This window comes from Salmo trutta, chromosome 2 (genome assembly GCF_901001165.1).
Source record: "Salmo trutta chromosome 2, fSalTru1.1, whole genome shotgun sequence".
Taxonomy (NCBI): domain Eukaryota; kingdom Metazoa; phylum Chordata; class Actinopteri; order Salmoniformes; family Salmonidae; genus Salmo; species Salmo trutta.
This window is the reverse complement of record NC_042958.1, coordinates 35,468,979-35,490,772: the sequence shown is the minus strand read 5'-3', so window position 1 is coordinate 35,490,772 and position 21,794 is coordinate 35,468,979. Positions and strand designations below refer to the sequence as shown.

Genomic DNA, 21,794 nt, shown 5'->3' with positions numbered 1-21,794 from the left:
AAAACCCTCCTACCTCACATCAACCAACATGTCTTCTGTGCCACTAGGGGCGATTAAACTCTAGACCACTTTAATTCTACCCACAGAAACGCATACAAGGCCCTCCCTCGTCCTCTCTTCTGAAAATCTGACCATGACTCCATTCTCCTGCTTCCTGTGTATAAACAACAGCTCAAACAGGATGTACCAGTGATGCGCTCAATACGGAAGAGGTTGGATGAAGCAGAAGCAAGGCTACAAGACTGTATTGCTATTACAGACTGGGTTTACTTTTGGGATATACGCGCTGGGCTAAAGGCTGGAGCTACTGCTTACAAGGAACGGGACACTGACATGGAAGCATACAAGAAAGCCCGCAACGACCTCCGACGAGACAACAAACATGCAAAAGGACAATATAGGAGGAAGGTGGATTTCTACTACACCAGCTCAGACGCTCGTTGTATGTGGTAGGGCTTGCAGACGATAACGGATTGCAAAGGGAAACCCAGCCATGAGTTGCCCAGCGATGCAGAACTCCCAAACCAGCTAAATGCCTCCTATGCTCGATTCGAGGCATATAAATAACACTGTGCCTCGAATGAAAGCACCCGTTTTTCAAGATGACTGTGTGATCTCGCTCTCAGTGGCCGGTGTGAGCAAAATGTTTAAACACGTTAATAATCACAAGGCCGCCGGGCCAGACAGAATACCAGGGCGCGTTCTCAAAGCATGCGCAGACTAGCTGGCAAGTGTCTTCACAGACATGTTTAATCTATCCTTGTCTCAGTTCCCAAGAGCTCCAAGGTAACCGGCCTAAATGACTATCAGCCTGTAGCACTCACATCTGTAATTATGAAGTTCTTTGAAAGGATGGTCATGACACACATCAACACCATCATCCCAGGCACCTGGACCCACTCCAATTCAGATCCACAGATGACACAATCTCAATTGCACTTCACACTTCCCTCTCTCACCTGAACAAGAGGGGACATAGCAATGTGAGAATGCTGTTCATAGACTACAGCTATTCAACAGTATAGTCCTATACAAACTCATCTCTAAGCTAGGGACCCTGGGACTGAAACCCTCCCTCTGCAACTGGATCCTGGATTTCCGGATGTGCCGGTCCCAGGTGGTGAGGGTAGGTAACAACACCTCTGCCACGCTGACCCTCAACACGGAGGCATCTCAGGGGTGTGTGCTTAGTCCCCTCCTGTACTCCCTGTTCACCCACGACTGTGTGGCCACGCTCAATTCCAAACACCCTCATCAAGTTTGTTGACGACGCGACTCGGCCTGATCACCGACGGCGATGAGTCAGCCTACAGGGAGGAGGTCAGAGACTTAGCAGCGTGGTGCCAGGACAACAACCTCTCCCTCAATGTCAGTAAGACCAAGGAGCACACACACGCAACACACACACGCAGATTGACACAACACAAACACACATACGTACACGTTACACACACACACTTTTACAGTCACCATTTGCTGATGCTGCTCTGTTCTTTATTTTACTCTTATTATTATCTATCCTGATGCCTTCATGTGTATATCTACTTCTCTATACTGTATATAGCTCCACGGTGATCTGGTACTGGTACTCCCTGTATATAGCTCCACAGTGATCTGGTACAGGTACTCCCTGTATATAGCTCCACATTGATCTGGTACTGGTACTCCCTGTATATAGCTCCACAGTGATCTGGTACTGGTACTCCCTGTATATGGCTCCACAGTGATCTGGTACTGGTACTCCCTGTATGTAGCTCCACAGTGATCGGGTACTGGTACTCCCTGTATATAGCTCCACAGTGATCTGGTACTTGTATTCCCTGTATATAGCTCCACATTGATCTGGTGCAGGTACTCCCTGTATCTAGCTCCACATTGATCTGGTACAGGTACTCGCTGTATATAGCTCCACAGTGATCGGGTACTGGTACTCCCTGTATATAGCTCCACAGTGATCGGGTACTGGTACTCCCTGTATATAGCTTCACAGTGATCTGGTACTGATACTCCCTGTATATAGCTCCACAGTGATCTGGTACTCCCTGTATATAGCTCCACAGTGATCTGGTACTTGTACTCCCTGTATATAGCTCCACAGTGATCTGGTACTGTTATTCCCTGTATATAGCTCCACATTGATCTGGTACTGGTAATCCCTGTTTCTAGCTCCACAGTGATCTGGTACTGGTACTCCCTGTATATAGTTCCACAGTGATCTGGTACTGGTGTAACAGTATAGCTTCAATCCCTTTCCTCGCCCCAACCTGGGCTTGAACCAGGGACCCTCTGCGCACATCAACAACTGACACCCCACGAAGCATTGTTACCCATCGTGCCACAAAAGCCGCGGCCCTTGCAACGCAAGGGGAACAACCACTTCAGGTCTCAGAGCGAGTGACGTCACTGATTGAAATGCTATTAGCGCGCACCACCACTAACTAACTAGCCATTTCACATCGGTTACACTGGTACTCCCTGTATATAGCTCCACATTGATCTGGTACTGGTATTCCCTGTATATAGCTCCACATTGATCTGGTACTGGTAATCCTTGTATATAGCTCCAATCTGGTACTGATACTCCCTGTATATAGCTCCACCGTGATCTGGTACTGGTACACCCTGTATGTATCTTCACAGAGATCTGGGACTGGTACTCCCTATATACAGCTCCACATTGATCTGGTACTGGTACTCCCTGTATATAGCTCTACAGTGATATGATACTGGTAGTCCCTGTACAGTTGAAGTCTGAAGTTTACATTCCGCTTCGCCAAATACATTTAAACTCAGTTTTTAACAATTCCTGACATTTAATCCTAGTAGAAATTCCCTGTCTTAGGTCAGTTAGAACCACCACTTTATTTTAGGAATGTGAAATGTCAGAATAATAGTGGCTAGAATGATTTATTTCAGCTTTTATTTCCTTCTTCACATTCCCAGTGGGTCAGAAGTTTACATACACTCAATTAGTATTTGATAGCATTGCCTTTAAAATGTTTTTAACTTGGGTCAAACATTTCGGGTTGCCTTCCCCACTTTTCCACAATAAGTTCGGTGAATTTTGGCTCATTCCTCCTGTCAGAGTCAGGTTTGTAGGCCTCCTTGCTCGCACACACTTTTTCAGTTCTGCCCACAAATGTTCTATAGGATTGAGGTCAGGGCTTTGTGATGGCCACTCCAATACCTTGACTTTGTTGTCCTTAAGCCATTTTGCCACAACTTTGGAAGTATGTTTGGGGTCATTGTCCATTTGGAAGACCGATTTGTGACCAAGCTTTAACTTCCTGACTGATGTCTTGAGATGTTGCTTCAGTATATCCACATATTTTTTCTTCCTCATAATGCCATGTATTTTGTGAAGTGCACCAGTCCCTCCTGCAGCAAAGCATCCCCACAACATGATGCTGCCACCCCCATGCTTCACGGTTGGGATGGTGTTCTTCGGCATGCAAGCCTCCCCCTTTTTCCTCCAAACATAATGATAGTCATTATGGCCAAACAGTTCTATTTTTGTTTCATCAAACCAGAGGACATTTCTCCAAAAAGTACGATCTTTGGAGGTTTTGGAGCAGTGGCTTCTTCCTTGCTGAGTGGCCTTTCAGGTTATGTCGATATAGGACTCGTTTTACTGTGGATATAGATACTTTTGTAACTGTTTCCTCCAGCATCTTCACAAAGTCCTTTGCTGTTGTTCTGGGATTGATTTGCACTTTTCGCACCAAAGTATGTTCATCTCTAGGAGACAGAACGCATCTCTTTCTTGAGCGGTATGACGGCTGTGTGGTCCCATGGTGTTTATACTTGTGTACTATTGTTTGCACAGATGAACATGGTACCTTCAGGCGTTTGGAAATTGCTCCCAAGGATGAACCAGACTTGTGGAGGTCTACAATTTCTTTTCTGAGGTCTTGGCTGATTTCTTTTGATTTTCCCATGATGTCAAGCAAAGAGGTACTGAGTTTGATGGTAGGCCTTGAAATACATCCACAGGTACACCTCCAATTGACTCAAATTATGTCAATTAGCCTATCAGAAGCTTCTAAAGCCACGACATCATTTTCTGGAATTCTCCAAGCTGTATAAAGGCACAGTCAACTTAGTGTATGTAAACTTCTGACCCACTGGAAATGTGATACAGTGAATTATAAGTGAAATAATCTGTCTGTAAACAATTGTTGGAAGTATTACTTGTGTCATGCACAAAGTAGATGTCCTAACCGACTTGCCAAAACTATAGATTGTTAACAAAAATTTGTGGGGTGGTTGAAAAACGAGTTTTAATGACTCCAACCTAAGTGTATGTAAACTGCCAACTTCAACTGTATATATCTCCATTCTTGTGTATTTTATTTGATTCCTCGTGTTGCTATTTTACTTTTAAACTCTGTATTGTTGGGAATGGCTCGTAAGCATGCATTTCATGGTAAAGTCTACACCAGTTGTTTTCGGCACATGTGACAAATACAATTTGATTTGATTTGAAATATCTGTGCAACATTTAATGTTTGCATCTATGCATAAATCAATGCATAGTTTACAAACATGACACACGCACACAAACAGGCCCTCTGTATTGGGCAGCGATAATCACAGCGGAGACACCCGAACAGATAGAGGAACTGTGAGGAGGAACAGGGGAAAATGAGAGAACAAGCAAGGAGGAGGGGGAGCGATACGGAAGGGAGCCAGATAGAGAGAGAGAGAGGGGGGAAGAGAGTGAGAGACAGGCAGAACCACAGAAGTAGAAACAAAATGCAAGAAATCCGTTGAGAGAAAGCGAGAGAGAGTGTGGGATATATATATTTATAGGCTAAGGAGAGCTGAGATTGCATGCAGCAGGCACCACCTAAGTAGCAGCAGTAGCATTAAAATTAGCATCCTCACACTGATCATCCAGGATCCAGGCAGGCGTGCTCTTATCTGTCCCCGAGGAAGGAGCATGGCAGCCCAGCCTGTGGAGGAAGGACAACAGGGCTGGGGCTGGGGCTGGGGGACTGAGGCATGAGAAGCAGGGGAGAGGAGCAGCATCGCGGCCGCTCAGCTCACACTGGCCAGGCGGCTTCAGCACCAACGCCGGCAGATAGACTAGGCTATAGGAGAGGCAGGCAGCTGCTGAGATTGGAGAGCTCATGTGGACAGCTTAGCAGCACCATTAACGGTAGTTGGAGCATTACATGTATCAGTACCTAACTGTAGCAACAGCAGTAGCAGGAGCAAAGGTAGCACATCTGTTGCTGCAGTATTGGAAGCCACACCAAAGGTAGCCCTAACAAAGGTAGCTTTCACAGCAAAGGCAGCCATAGCTGTAGAGGTATTCGTAACAATAGCAGTCCAGGTATCTTTAGTCATAGTAGGGATACTTAACAGTGGCCCAGGACACTGAATGACAAGTGTGACTGATGAAGGCCACCTGGATTCGGCTGCTGAAAAGATCCAAGGGAGGTCGTGTCAAGAGCTCCGATGACTGTGTAAGCCGATTATTCAAACATGCTTTCTTATCTCCTGTTTGCGTGTGTGTGTGCACATTTGTGTGTGCGTGAATGTATGTGTCTGTGGGTGTGTGTACTGAATGGACATCATCGCATGTACCTGTGCGTGCCTGTATAGGGGTCAGGGGGTGGTATTGTCATGCTGCGTTAGTGATGATAAGGGTTAGTGGGTTGTCCGTCATCACTGTCAGAGTCCTCATTATGTCATCACCTCTCTCTGACCCATTGTGCAGTAACTCTCTTGGTCAGACCCATGCTTTACTCTGGACATAATGGAATGATGGATTGAACAGTGTCAGTCACATGAGGATACAAGTATACATGAGGTTGGTGTGGTTGTATGTTAAACTGTAGCCTAGTCCATGTGTGTGTGCGTGTGTGCGAGTGTTTGTGTGGGTTGGGGAGTAACTGATTACCTAAAAAACGCTAACAGTAATCAGTTACATTACCAGCAAATATTTTGTAATCAAATTACAGATACTTTTGAAAAACTAGATTACTTCTTGGATTACTTTTACATTCAGAAAGGAATGTCATTTTCTCAATGACATTCAATTCAGCATTGAAAAAAAGCGCACAGTTTGTTCAGCCTGAACGAGTCTGACCACAAGCCAGAGACCACTCTAATGACACACCACATGGGTTTGATGGATCCTTTTTTGTCTCGTTCCAAGGGGAAAGTAATCCATAAGTAACTGAGGGTAATCATAGGTCATTAGTAACTGTAACGGAATACATTTGGAAAGTAACCTACACAACCATGTGCAGTTGGCGCGTGCATGGTTAAGTGCACGACTATGTGTATATGTGTGTGCATAGCTACTGTGATGGTGAGGTGTGGGTACTAAAAGTATTTTTAGGTAGGCTTTAATGAACGAGGTAAGACACCGACATCCAAAGCATTAAGCAAAATGCATGAAACATAAGCTGTGTTTCAGATAAAGAGTAGAGAGTTATTTATAGACGGAGTCTCAGGTACAACGTAGGAGAAGAAACATGGATAGTTAATTAATGAGCAGAATCTCATCTACAGATGTAGGATCTTAATGTGAGCCGGTTTGCTATAGCAGTAAAACTATCCTGTAGCAACAGGAAATGTCAATTATTAAGTGGATTATAATTCATGGATATATTTTGTAGGGGTTACGGGATGCTTGGGTAGTTTTAAAACAGCCTGGTAGAGTTTGAGGTTATTTATTATTATTTTGAACCCAGACAGAGGAGAACAGAGAGCAGTGTAATGGTGCAGTGAGGATCTTGTGTGGCTGGCAGTGGCATGCCTCTCTGTGCAGGTAAAAGAATGCATCACCCTTCCCTCTGTTCAAAAAGCCCCTCTGAGTCTGACAATAACAAAACAGGGCTATAAACATACTGGGCTGCCTACCTGCGTTGTAGCTTTGCAGAGTGTGTGTGTGTGTGTGTCTGAGCGTGTGCGTGTGTTCCAGCTTGTCTGTGCCTGCCTGTGTGTATAAACTGTGTGGTTCCGACTGTGAAGCATGGAGGAGGAGGTGTTATGGTGTGGATGTGCTTTGCTGGTGACACTGTCAGTGATTTATTTAGAATTCAAGGCACACTTAACCAGCATGGATACCACAGCATTCTGCAGCAATATCCCTTCCAATCTGGTTTGTGCTTAGTGGGACTATCATTTGTTTTCATCAGGACAATGACCCAAAACACATCTCCAGGCTCAAGGAGAGTGACGGAGTGCTGCATCAGATGACCTGGCATCCACAATCACCCGACCTCATCCCAATTGAGATGGTTTGTGATGAGTTGGACGCAGAGTGAAGGAAAAGCAGCCAACAAGTGCTCAGCATATGTGGGAACTCCTTCAAGACTGTTGGAAAAGCATTCCTCATGAATCTGGTTGAGAGAATGCCAAGAGTGTGCAAAGCTGTCATCAAGGCAAAGGGTGGCTACTTTGAAGAATCTCAAATATAAAATACATTTTGATTTGTTTAACACTTTTTTTGGTTACTACATGATTCCATATGTGTTATTTCATAGTTTTGATGTTTTCACTATTATTCTACAATGTAGAAAATAGTAAAAATAAAGAAAACCCTTGAATGAGTAGGTGTGTCCAAACCTTTGACTGGTACTATATATATATATGTATGTATATATATATATATATATATATATATATATATATATATATATATATATATATATATATATATTATTCTACAATGTAGAAAATAGTAAGAGAGGAGAGAGAGAGAGGGAGCTCACATCATGGAAGACAAACCTACAGCTATAGTACACTATAGTTACTGATGTATCCTGAGGCTATGTGAGATAGTGGGTGTCCCGCTGCTTTATGAGAAGCACGGGAATGTCCATTTGAAACATGCATCCAATTAGCTGTTGTGATTTCTTTCTGCCTCTCCTCCCTCTGGGTTTGAATATTGTGTGATTAAGACGTGTGTGCCTGTTCACTAAGTTCACTAACTAGGCTCTGATGCTCTCCGAAGATTCATTGTACCTCTGGGGTTGAGTGTGGCCATTACTTTATTTGTGGCCTCATAGTGTTTTGTACTAGTTTTTTTTTTGAAAGAACCCCTCTCCAAAAAATAGGGCTTCTGCTTGAGTTTCAGTGAGACACTGCTGAACAAGGCAGGAATGTCCATTGCAAACTAGTTTACCAGCAATTGTCTTCAAATCTGGACCTTTCAACTGTGGTGCCTCACTGACAGCAGGGACATGGTGTATAGATTCTGTGACAGTGAGTGTTGGTGTGTATGATGAGTGTGAGTCTGAAGAGTTCATCTCTTGTGTGATGTTGAGGTCTGAAGAGTAAGTCTTTTGTTTGATAAGATCTGAAGAGTAAGTCTGTTGTTTGATGCTGAGGGCTGAAGAGTAAGTCTGTTGTTTGATGTTAAGATCTGAAGAGTAAGTCTGTTGTTTGATGTTAAGATCTGAAGAGTAAGTCTGTTGTTTGATGTTAAGATCTGAAGAGTAAGTCTGTTGTTTGATGCTGAGGGCTGAAGAGTAAGTCTGTTGTTTGATGTTAAGATCTGAAGAGTAAGTCTGTTGTTTGATGTTAAGATCTGAAGAGTAAGTCTGTTGTTTGATGTTAAGATCTGAAGAGTAAGTCTGTTGTTTGATGTTGAGGGCTGAAGAGTTAGTCTCTGTTGTGTGTTATTGAGGTCGGAAGCGTTAATCTGTCATGTATCTTTCCTTAATGTGTGTTTCCCTCTACTCTGCAGGGTTCGGCGGACTCCTACACCAGCCGTCCATCAGACTCCGATGTTTCCCTGGAGGAGGATAAGGAGGCAGTGCGACGAGAGGCAGAGCGGCAGGCTCAGGCACAGCTCGAGAAGGCCAAGGTACTACACTCTCTCTCTATCTCTCATCAGTAGCCCCCTCACATGCCTTTGAGCCCCTCTATCTGACTGCACAGCTCTAATCAGCTCTACAGGCTGTTCCACAAACACACTCTAACAGCAAACCAACACTGTCTGTCTGCCCTCCATCACCTCAGAGCAATACCAAGGAGTCAGTGATACACTGGAGTCAGCAAAACGGAGTAAAACACAGAGGGAGAGAGAGTGACAGAGGGAGAGAGAAAATGATAGTGTTAAAGAGAGAGGGCTCTGGTTAAAAGTAGTGCGCTATAGGGAATGAGGCTCAATCTCAGACATAACCCCAGATTCAAACCAAGGCGGACCTCTCTTTTCCTCTGTAAAAATACCCCCAACAATCAATCAATGTCACCCAATTACGTACAATATGAATGTAAAATATTCAATTGTCTGGACTTCAGAGAACTGTCCTCATTATCTATTGCATTATGCATAGGCAGTGCTGAAATGGCCATATGGCTCTGCTCATTTATGAAACCAAAAAAATAAATCGCTGGATTGATGAAGGTTAAGGGGACCTTACCTCGACACATTTTTTGGGCTCCTACTTCACAGCTAGCACATTGTGCCTGCTCTGCGCGCAGTAAGGATTTACAATTGACTTCAGAACAATTCGAAACGTTTGCTCAAGGTGAAATGATACGAGAATCTTTATTTATGTTGCGAGATCCACCGTTGCATGCTTATGCAATGACGGTGCCAGATTACAAGTTACAAGGTGGGCACAGCAACACACAGGGCAGGTGTCTAATAACACTGTCAGTACAGGCACAGAGAAGGTTTCAGGTTATTAGCCAATGAAATATGCATAAAATAGAGTCATGTTGACAGAGAGAGAGAGAGAAAGACAAGGAAGAGAGAGAGAGAGAAAGAGAGAGAGAGGTCTCTGTGGTGTTAATTGGCCGTCAACCACAGCATAACCTGCCAGGGTTCCCAGTTAAAGATCTGGCTCCTCTTAAACCTGCTATCTCGCTTTCTCTTTTCCGTCGGTCCACTCTTTATTCCACTCTCTTCCTCTTTTCTTTCTCTTTCCCTATTATTTTTCCTATACCCTCACTCGCTCTTCTCCAACCCCTCATTCTCTCACCGGCCTTTCCTCCCTCTATCCTACTCTCTCCCTCTTCATCCCTGTCTCTCTTTCTCTCCCTTCACTCACTCTCACCAGCCTTCTTTCTCTTCCCCTCCCTTCCTTTCTCCCACCCTCCCTCTGGCTGCGGTCAATACTGCATGCCTAATGAAGGTCTTCCTGTGTTACATAAAGGAGAGGAACAGGGTGATGGACAGGAGAGGAGCGATGAGAGGAACAGGAGGATGGACAGGAGATGAGGACAGGAGAGCAACAGGGGGATGGATAGGAGAGGAGATGAGGAGAGGAACAGGGGGATGGACAGGAGAGGAGATGAGGAGAGGAACAGGGGGATGGACAGGAGAGGAGAGGAACAGGGGGATGGACAGGAGAGGAACAGGGGGATGACAGGAGAGGAACATGGGGATGGACAGGAGAAGAGAGGAACAGGGGGATGGACAGGAGAGGAACAGGGGGATGACAGGAGAGCAACAGGGGGATGGATAGGAGAGGAGATGAGGAGAGGAACAGGGGGATGACAGGAGAGGAGAAGAACTGGGAAATGGACAGGAGAGGAGCGATGAGGAGAGCAACAATGGGATGGATGGGAGGGGAGAGATGAGGAGAGGGGAGGGGAGGAACAGGGGGATGGACAGGAAAGGATCAGGGGGATGGACAGGAGAGGAGAGGAACAGGGGGATGGACAGGAGAGGAACAGGGGGATGACAGGAGAGGACCAAGGGGATGACAGGAGAGGAACAGGGGGATGGACAGGAGAGGAGAGGAACAGGGGGATGGACAGGAGAGGAACAGGGGGATGACAGGAGAGGAACATGGGGATGGACAGGAGAGGAACATGGGGATGGACAGGAGAGGAACATGGGGATGGACAGGAGAGGAACATGGGGATGGACAGGAGAGGAGATGAAGAGAGGAACAGGGGGATGGACAGGAGAGGAGAGGAACAGGGGGATGGACAGGAGAGGAGATGAAGAGAGGAACAGGGGGATGACAGGAGAGCAACAGGGGGATGGACAGGAGAGGAACAGGGGGATAGACAGGAGAGGAGAGGAACAGGGGGATGGACAGGAGAGGAACAGGGGGATGGACAGGAGAGGAACAGGGGGATGACAGGAGAGGAACAAGGGGATGACAGGAGAGGAACAGGGGGATGGACAGGAGATAAGAGGAACAGGGGGATGGATAGGAGGGGAGAGGAACAGGGAGATGCACACAGGTATCTGCATTAAAAGAAAGATTCACACATTTTGAATGCTATATCGTTTTTGTGCATCTCTGAACGATATTCTATCGATTTCCGGGGTCATTTCATGTTTTCATGTGTATCTGAGCTATTGCTGCTCAAGCAGGCAGAAATACAGCTGGTAAAAAGAGTTTTGCATCATATGATTGGGCTAGCATGGGCTACTGACGTCACAGACCAGGTAATTGATCCCTGCATGGATAGAGAGAGAGAAGCAGTGGAGCATGAGGAAGGTAGTCCCAGTTCTCCAGACCACACAGGCACACACTCCTTGACTGTGTTCTAAATGGTACTTCATTCCATTTTATAGTGTGCTACTTTCACCAGGACCAAAAGTAGTGCATATATAGGGAACAGGGTGCCATTTGGGAAAAAAACATGTTTGTTACTGGGGAAAAACCCATTTACAGATCAAGATAAAACTGGGCAATCAGTCTAATGGTGCTCATTAATGGTAGATGGTCCCATCATGGACGTCACCAGGACATGGCTTTCGGGGCACTATTCCCTAATGATTTTAGGTCAGCCCTGAATCTTTTGCGCTGCTGCAATGGTGTAAAAACGAAATTTAAGTTACTGAATGCGCCACTTAGTTCATAGAGCTGTGGTTACGTGAAACTCCCGAAGTAGGGTAAGGTGCTGCCGGTGCGCAGCAGAGCGACGCTCCGCCACTTTTCATAATGGTGCTATGTCTCGCAAGATCACTTAATGATGAATTAGTATTCTATGTAACAAACCGAATATAATAGCATGATAATGTCTGGGTACTGTTATACCAAAACCCCCAGGTCAATATGAAAATGGTGCTCCGGTAGGCTACCTAAAAAAAAACATTAAGCAGTTGCCATGTGCGGTCAACTGATAATTCGAGCACCGTTTTAATTGGGACAGCTTCAATGTGCTGCTTTGAGACAAGCATGGGAACTCATATTTCTGTTTTCACTGAATCTCCGCTTGGATGTTTGGTCACAATTAGACTGGGAACTGTTATCTAAGTTGAGGTGATTGCTCATGATCATTAGTCTAGCAATTGACAGCAATACAGATTTTCTCTACACACACACACACACACACACACACACACACACACACACATTATGCTTATAGCTTACCTGATAAGCTTCCCTGATGTTTTCCTGAACTTTCGAATACTTTTATGATGCATTTCAGTCATTTAGTCTACTTTTGCGAATACACATTTTGTGCGCTTTTCCCATAGACTATTCATGTCATTTGACAAATTTGTTTCATTGTTTAAAAAGTTCATAAGGCCTACATTGTTTCAATAACAATATAGCTCAAACCACTATTGGCTTCATTGATTTAGTGAATTTATTCTCTTGTAATTGCAGGCTAGGCTACTTGCGGATAGATTATTTTAAATAATTGTAACAGTAGTCCTACCTACACAACCTCATATGGGGTTACTGACCACAATCCATTTAATGAATAAGAAAGAAGTGTTGATTCATTTATTTGGCCTTGGAACATGGAAGAAAACATAGAGCTGCAGGAAGGGGTGCAGATAAATTGAAATACATTTGCCAAATTACCTAATTACTCCTTTCTCTGTAAAAATAAATGAAATCATTGAAAATACTACACCAGCAGAATTTAGCCACAGAGGAACACTAGCTTATTATTACAAATTGCTGTTGAGTCGGGAATCCCGCAATTGGGCGGCAAATATAAAACAGCTGATTGTTGAGTTGTGGCTGTCAATGAACAGCAGGCAGCAGCTAGAAGGTATTTCGCAATATTTCAAAACACAAAGGCTGGAAAAATCTGCTAGAATAAGTGAGTGCCACTGGGAAGATGGTAGACTAAAATTTCCTCCTCATATTGTAGGCCTAAAAGCTGTGTAGCCACTGTTTTCATTGGCCTATGCTATTGGTTGCGTCATTTTACGTCATTTTACATGACTGGAGACATTACAAGGATATTTATTTCTACCACACAAATGATCCAAATGACAAGCTACTCTGACATGTACATACTGAGATCAATAAAACGAACAACCCATGTAAAATGACGTAGAATTGCAGGAAATGACTTTAGATAAGGCACATCTTTTCTTGGACCCACAAACCCCCCAGCCCCTGGTCTTCAAGACTGAGCCCCGAATGTTACCAAACCCTGGTGACGGCCCTGGGTCCCATTAACTAGGTGAAGGCTGAAGGTGACTGGGAAGAATTACACTCCCTCCTCCAAGTGTTCTTGATGCCCCCTTTTCTTGGAGGAGGATTCTTACCTAACAGTCGTTGCAACATCTATGGGTTTTAATACAGGCTTAGTGCCTTCCAGGGCCATTTGTATGGCTTCTTCAACACAGGGAAGGACTGGGACCAGAAATGAGTCTGGACATTACAGATGTAGGATCTTAATTGGGTCGCCCTGTTGCAGGAGAACTATTTAAAATGTGTAGTGTATTTGAGGCTTAAAAAGGCTTCTGAAGTTTGTAATTTCCACTTTGAAATTTCAGACTCTCCCTTTTCCCTTAAGAAAAATGTATCAACCCTTGCAAAAATGTCCATTAATTATAATCCACATAATAATTCACATTTCCTGTTGCTGCAGGATTATTTTCCTGCTGTAGCAAACTGGCTCAAATTATGATCCAACATCTGTACACACCATGCAGGCCCCAATTATTAGCAAATTCATTATCATTCTATGCAAAAAAACAAAATTTAGTCAGTTACACTGTGCTATAGATTGATCAGCCCTTCTGGAATTTTCCAAAACTGCACAATGGCTAGTCAGATTTTGCTTTATCATTCCTTTGGTGTTTGCATAACATTTTTTCAAGGTTTTACATTGGGTTTATGCTGTAAGAATCTCAGACATTTTTTGACTAGTGGTAGGATAAGCCATCCATTTCCCGCTCCAACTCCCCTTCCCTCTCTCTTTCATCTTCAGGTAAACATTTAGCAAAGGGCCAGTGGAGATTAATGTGGGTTGTATCATTGTGCATTTGGCTTGGCTCTCCGTCGACCGCCAGTGGCCGAGGGGCTTGTTATGCTTTCACAGGCAGAGGAAATGTAATCCGGATAGGGCCATGTCCATGTTACCAACTGCCGCTACCGTTGCCACGGCCAGACTCAGCACAGATTACTATAATGTCCAATAACATTTTATGTAATTCTCCAAACAAGTTATAAAAAAGGATATTCTTTAAGGCCACGGTCAGGTTACGATTTTTTCTCTGTCTCTTTTCTGTTGTCAGTGACCTATGTTTTAAGTCTTTATGTTCTAAATTCATTTTTGCAGAAAGTGTAATGCCTTACTACGGTGGGGTTGGATTTGCACGACATGTTGCTCCCTCCTGTCTCTTAGAAAGTTTGGGGGGGGGGGGATTTGACCTCGTTGCATTCTCTTGCATTGGATCGATCTCTCTCTGTCTTAAAGTGGTTATGTCAGGCCCTAGGAGGGAAAACATTTTATTCAGTTTGTTTTATTCAGATGGACTGGCATTGCATCCCAAATCTCACCCTATTCCCTATACTTTTGGCCCTATGAGCCCTGATCAAAAGAAGTGCACTAAAAAGGGAATAGGATGCCATTTGGGACACACACTGGATGAATGGCGGTCCCAGAGGGGAAAAGTCATAAATGATTTCATGTTGGGACACATTGATCCAGCCATTGTACAGATTATATTTACCGATCATTCGCACAAGTACAGTTGGCTCATTGTTAGTCAGAAGGAAACACAAGACAAAAACAAAGCTTAGTTATGAAACTGTCTAATCACTCCAAGGCTCCAACCCTAGTTGATCTTTTTGCTCATACAGTATGTTGGTTATGTCACTAACTCATGTTGTGTTGCTTTTCTCCAATTGATTGTCATCCAGGCTGTGAATCTCTATCACCCTGCTATAGCAGGGTGATAGAGGAAGGGGCAGAGAATCTCTACATCCCAAATGGCACTCTATTCCCTATCTAGTGCACTACTTTTGACCAGACTCTCGTCAAAAGTAACGCACTATATAGGGAATAGGGTGTCATTTGGAACGCAGTCAGCACATCAGCATGGTCATTGATAAAGAAATAAGTGAGTGTGCGTGAGTCACAACCTGCCTGCCAGGCAGTATCTCTGACTGCAGTTATTTTTACACCTCACACAATGGGGGAGAAAATAGCCCCGCGAATAGCACAACTCTCTTCTCAGCTATAAAAAACATCATGCAGAATTACATTCAGGGAACGAACGCTGCTGTCTCCCGATTCCGTGGAGTTCAGCTTTGTCTCCTGATGAAGACTTATGTGAAGTGGAAATGTTGTGTACTGTATTTGAGTGCAGGAATAAAGCACTGCAGAGCAGCAAAATGATGTGTACAGTCCTCTCATTTCTAGTGTATATCTCAGTAGAACTTTTTTGTCCAGCACTGGTATTCTCAAGTTTAGGATGTGCATATCACCCTTCTTTTCTATAATTGATTCCTCAACTCCTTGCACATTGACTTCCGGTGTCGACTCCCATTTCTAAATGTTAAGATTGGATTCCGCTAGGAATCGACTCCTAAGATTCAGTAGTTTTGGAACTGAGGAGACTGATTAGTTGTCGTACTTCTGAGAACGCAAACACTTGCAACTTTCATAGCAAGCTAGCGAGGGACGGAGAGAGAGGGAAGGAGCACAGTATAGGCAGGTCCGCCAACAGACAGACAGTCTGAACCCGTGCACTATGCCTATCTGTATCTGAATGCTGTATCTTGTAATTTCTTTGCTTGCAATGTATCTGAACTTCAATTAAAAGGCTAGGATATTGAGATGAGCGAGATGCAACACTTCTTTCTCACACAGTCACACACAGTATGTACGCATGTGCACGGGTTCACATCAGCTTGGTAGCCAGGGCACCAAAACAGCAGAGAAGTGGAGCCTCGCGCTTCAACACTCTTAGTTGTTGAGGAACTCGACCCACTTCTACCCACAAATTGACCCACTAACATCATTTTTCAGTTAGGGATTTTTTTCTTAAAGTTAAGGATACCAATTTACTTTAATCGTTAATCGATATGCACACCCATAAGTATCATGTCTTGTGTAACCAAAACTTTTAACCTCTCCGTTTTCTTTCTTTGGAAGACTAAACCAGTTGCGTTTGCGGTCCGCACAAATGTCAGCTACTGCGCCACCAATGATGATGGCGTCCCCGTGCCGGGCATGGCCATCTCCTTTGAAGCTAAAGACTTCCTCCACGTCAAAGAGGTCAGGGGTCAAAGTAATATCACATGATGATGTGGTGGAGAAGGATGATGATGATGATTATGATGATGGCGATAACAATGATGACAATGAGGAGGAGGGTGAGGTTAAATATGATTGATAAAGGTGGTGATGATGATGATAACAATGATGACGATAACCATGATGACAATAACAATGATGTTGGTGATGATGAGCAAAAGGAGAAGGCTGATTTATTAACCCCTTACATCTGTCCCACTGTTGTAGAAATTTAATAATGACTGGTGGATAGGTCGTCTGGTGAAGGAAGACTGTGAAATCGGTTTCATCCCCAGTCCTGTGAAGATCGAGAACACTCGGGTACAACACGAGCAGAGAGCCAAACAGGGCAAGTTCCACTCCAGGTAGTTACCAGCCCCCTCGCTCATTGAAATTATCACGGAAACGAACATGCACCTCACCCAATCATGATGCTGCCATGGAGCCAACACTTGACAGGACTCAACATTAACACTTGTCCGCTTGCCCGGGTCAAGTAGAAGTAATTGCCTGACAAGCAGGTTATAGATGAAATTGTCCGCATGGACAAGTACAGAAAAATCATGAAAAAATCACAATATCAAGCAATTAAGCTACTTCTATGAGAATTGTATCAGAGATTGGGAGGTAAATTACACACTTACCTCCCAATCTCTGCAGACCGCATTGGGGTATAATTATTGTAGGCCTGCTCTGACAGGCCCGAGCGGTATTTCAATCATGCAGTAGCCAGATACGTTTTTGAGATCAAAGTGAGCCTAGCTGCATTTGCACATTTATTGATATTCATTGTTAGTTAGAGAGTTATTTGCACAGTTATAGCACATTTTTGGTCAGTACTGAAGTCCTGGAAAAGTCATGGTGTGTGCATCACCTGTTTACCAGTGGGCCATTGCCAAAGGAGAGGGAGAGCGAGAGGCATTGCGCAGAAGGTAAAATAACAGACTAACTATTTCGCTATTGGAATGTATTAATGTCATTGTCATGTCCAATGTCCTAAAATACATTTCCACCGACACTCGTGTAGGCTATAACCGCAAATGGCCAACACGCAGTTGATATACCATACATGGCCAAAGGTATGTGGACACCCCTTCAAATTAGTGGATTCGGCTATTTCAGCCACACCCGTTGCTGACAGGTGTATACAATGAGCACAAAGCCAGTTAATCTGTAGAATGGCCCGTACTGAAGAGCTCAGTGACTTTCAACGTGGCACCGTCATAGGATGCCAGCTTTCCAACAAGTCAGTTGGTCAAATGTATGCCCTGCTAGAGCTGCCCCGGTCAACTGTAAGTGCTGACATTGTGAAGTGGAAACATCTTGGAGCAACAATGGCTCAGCCGCGAAGTGGTAGGCCACGCAAGCTCACAGAATGGGACCGCTGAGGCTGATGTGCATAGTGCGTAAAAATCATCTGTTCTCGGTTGCAACACTCACTTCCGAGCTCCAAACTGCCTCTGGAAGCAACGTCAGCACAATAACTGTTTGCCGGAAGCTTCATGAAATGGGTTTCCATGGCCGAGCATTCGCACACAAGACTAAAATCGACATGCTCAATGCCAAGCGTCAGTTGGAGTGGTGTAAAGTTTTTCGCCATTGGACTCTGGAGCAGTGGAAACACGTTCTCTGGAGTGATGAATCATGCTTCACCATCTGGCAGTCCAATGGACGAATCTGGGTTTGGTGGATGCCAGGAGAAAGCTACCTGTCGCAATGCATAGTGCCAACTGTAAAGTTTGGTGGAGGATAAACAATGGTCTGGGGCTGTTTTTCATGGTTCAGGCTAGGCCCCTTAGTTCCAGTGAAGGGAAATCTTAATGCTAAAGCATAAAAGTATATTTTAAATGGTTCTGTGCTTACAACTTTGTGGCAACAGTTTGGGGAAGGCCCTTTCCTGTTTCAGCATGACAATGCCCCCGTGCACAAAGTGAGGTCCATACAGAAATGGTGTCGAGATCGGTGTGGAAGAACTAGACTGGCCTGCACAGAGCCCTGACCTCAACCCCATCGGGATGAATTGGAATGCCAACTGCGAGCAAGGCCTAATCCCCCAACCTCAGTGCCCGACCTCACTAATTCTCCTGTGGCTGAACGGAAGCAAGCCCCTGCAGCAATGTTCCAACATCTGTGGAAACCCTGCCCAGAAAAATGGAGGCTGTTATAGCAGCAAAGGGGGACCAACTCCATATTAATTCCCATCATTTTGGAATGAGATGTTTGATGCGCAAGTGTCCACATACTTTGTAGGTGTGCAGTTGATGAAACCAATGCCGAATACCCCGGTTGTAAAACAGTCTCTCAAGCACTCAAAATAGTGTAGGATTCGCCTCTATTCAATACCGGCCATGTCATTCTGACAAAGTATTTTTTTAAAGAATAGCCTAATTGACAAGTAGCCTAACTCCTATGCTGTCAATATCTCCCTGGCCTGAACACTGAATATGTTAGCCTTACAAATAGAAAAACATCTTAGTTAGCTACCTCACCGACCTTAGCCATCTGATCCCTGGTTCAGTGAGTGAGGGAATTATTTTATAAAGACATAAAAAGTATTTGGTGATAATTGTAATGTTTCAGGGTGGCCAACCTTCCTCCTGGAGAGTCCAGGAGAGCTACTTTAGGCTTTTGCTCCAGTCCTGCATGAACACACCACATTGTAAAAAATCAGCTGCTCAACAGGACCTTGATAAGCTGACTCTGGTGTGTTTGAGCAGGGTTGGCTCAAAAGTCTGCACACCCAGTAGCTCTCCAGATAACTGACCACATGTGTCTTTATACAGTAGCCTATCAGTGAAGTATTTTATTTTGTGGGGGGGTTAAGTGCCTTGCTCAAGGCCACAACGGCAGGAGATGTAATACATGGGATCAGAAACCAGCAGCCTTCCATACCAGTGACAATAATGAATGTATATTGTGAAGTGGTTCCTTGCATCATAGAATACAATTTTCAGTCATTGTTTGGCCCATGGTATTAAAGACCATACAAGTGACTTCAGCTTTCGGACAAGTAAAAAATCTGTCCTATTTGTCCAAAAGACAAGTGGCTATAAAAGTTAATGTCAAGCCCTGCTTGAGATATCCCACACTATCAACTAGCAACACCTCAAATATGCTGATATGAATGATATACTGATATGAATGATATACCGATATGAATGATATACTGATATGAATGATATACTGATATACTGATATGAATGATATACTGATATGAATGATTTATCTTCGCAGTAAATCGGGAGCAAACTCCTCTACCAGTTTAGGTGAAGTGGTTCCTAACTCGCGGAAATCCACCCCCCCTTCATCTGGTGAGTAAAGGAGGCCCTTGGAGCAGGGTTTTGGAGCAGGGTTTTGGAGCAGGGTTTTGACAGTGGTCGACATGTTTTCCACTAACACAAACTCTTTACTCTAACACTTGAGTATTATCAAACTTCCATCAACCTCTAAGAGGGCTTGAGTATGAAGGGGGACAGAAATAGAAGACGATGGTAAGTTTTATTAGTAAGGTCATTATTTTGACTTTACTGCTGACCTGTCATTAGTACACTTCAGGAAATTTGACCAATCAGTAGTTAAATCAACAGGATGTAGGCCCATAGTAAAAATGTTAGAATGGTATTTTTGTTTTACTGTGGCCTTAAATGTTTGCTTTACTGATGTGCTATTCATTACTGTCAGTGCTCTTTTTCTGTATAGTCAAACCATAGTATGACTATAGTTGGCTATGGCTTGTTTATGGTTTGTATAGTTTTTATATGTGCTGGAATAACCTGTGTATCTGTTCAGTGTTAGGTGTTCATTGTTACCTCTGTAGCCTTCTGTGTATTGCCTCTGTGTGACGGTGGCCTTGTATGTCTGTTTGCATAGCCGTTGACATAGACGCCACAGGCTTAGACCCCGAGGACAATGAGCTTCCAGTCCACCTTCGCTCCTCTAAAGTCAGTCAGCCAAATACTGTCATGTCACCCACCCTAGCCAAAGACAAACGAATGCCCTTCTTTAAGAAGGTAAACATGGCACTACGCTGGTATTCTTTCTCTACCTGTATCTCCTCTCTCCGTCCGTCCGCACGGCTACCCATGACAACTGCCTGACTGTGGCTGCTCAGCATCACTCCAAAATCCGTTTGTCTGTCCGTTCTGTTTATCCTACGTGTCTTACTGCCGCAGTCCGTGTCTCTTCCCCCCGCTGGGCGTTTGAGCCATTAGCATGCATGTTGCCTGTTTCTTAACGCTCTTTCTCTCTCCTCTTCCATCTGGGCTGTAGCTAAGCAGAAGCAGAAGTCGGTAAGTTAAGTTAGCATGCAGCACACATCAAACCCCCAACAGGGCCTTGGGGGTCTGGGGGATGTGCCTCTGTGATTTCTCTGCAGTGGTTGTGGTTGTTCTTGACTCCCCTCTTACTCACTGTCGTTGCTGTGGTCTCTGTGTGTGCGTGTGTACGTGCGTGATGCAGATTTAGTGGGAACTCAGCGTATCCAGCTCTTAAACCAGAAGTGTATATGCACAGTAACAGCTATTGCTGTCCTCTTGTTGGTTTGGTTGTGTTTATCACACAGCAACATGTATCAAGTGTGACCTCTTTTAGAATAAATACAACAACTATTCTTGTGTTTTTCTTATTATGAAACGACTTACGTAAATCTATTCTTATGTAAAGCACTGCTATATTTAATACAAGGAGTTAGGAACATCCTGTAAGGGCTTTCTTGGCACATGATGGGATGTGTGTGTAGGCATACCTTATACACATAACAAACACAGGCGTTCTCAGTCCTAGTGTGCACTCCATGTCTTGACTTGGAGCAAATCTTGTCAAACCCCAATTCATCTCCATTCTCTTTCTTTAAACCATTTTTTAAATTTAGTTTTCTTTTTACAATAATCAGCATACAAAATGGAGACAGAGGTACAGTCTAATGTCCTTTCTAAGACCATACAACTACAACAACTATGGCAACAATAGCCACCATTTTCAATCATCTAGCAGCATGCATTTTTTTGTAACAATAACCCTGTAGTCTAGGCCAGGAAAATATGGCCTAAAATATCTGTGACTACAGTGACCGGTAGTTCTCCAGACGTGGTCAGCTTTGGCCTGCATCTAGCAGCACTTTCCCCACTCAGATGTAACAAGAGTTCCCCAGGGACCATCAGTGATGGCAGCAGAAGAAAAATGAAAGTGAGAGAGACAGAGAGAGAGACAGATACAGGGAGAGAGACAGAGATAGAGACCTAGAAAGACAGAGCTGGAGAGAGAGAGAAGGGAGAGAGAGAGAAAGAGAGAGAAAGAAAGAGATGGAGAGAGGAAAAGAGATGGAGACTTAGAAAGACAGAGCTGGAAAGATAACAAGAGCGAGGGGAAGG

At 44.2% G+C, this 21,794-nt stretch overlaps 1 protein-coding gene across 1 annotated transcript in view; it reads left to right on the top strand.

Annotated features, from left to right (window-relative positions):
• LOC115154461 (voltage-dependent L-type calcium channel subunit beta-2) overlaps positions 1-21,794 on the top strand; it is a 141,852-nt gene that overhangs the window by 95,729 nt on the left and 24,329 nt on the right. Inside the window, exons 3-7 of the mRNA XM_029700718.1 lie at positions 8,708-8,827; positions 16,285-16,407; positions 16,654-16,790; positions 19,660-19,736; positions 20,296-20,435. Of these exons, the coding sequence (XP_029556578.1) occupies positions 8,708-8,827; positions 16,285-16,407; positions 16,654-16,790; positions 19,660-19,736; positions 20,296-20,435 (597 nt within the window). The remainder of the gene's footprint in view (positions 1-8,707; positions 8,828-16,284; positions 16,408-16,653; positions 16,791-19,659; positions 19,737-20,295; positions 20,436-21,794) is intronic.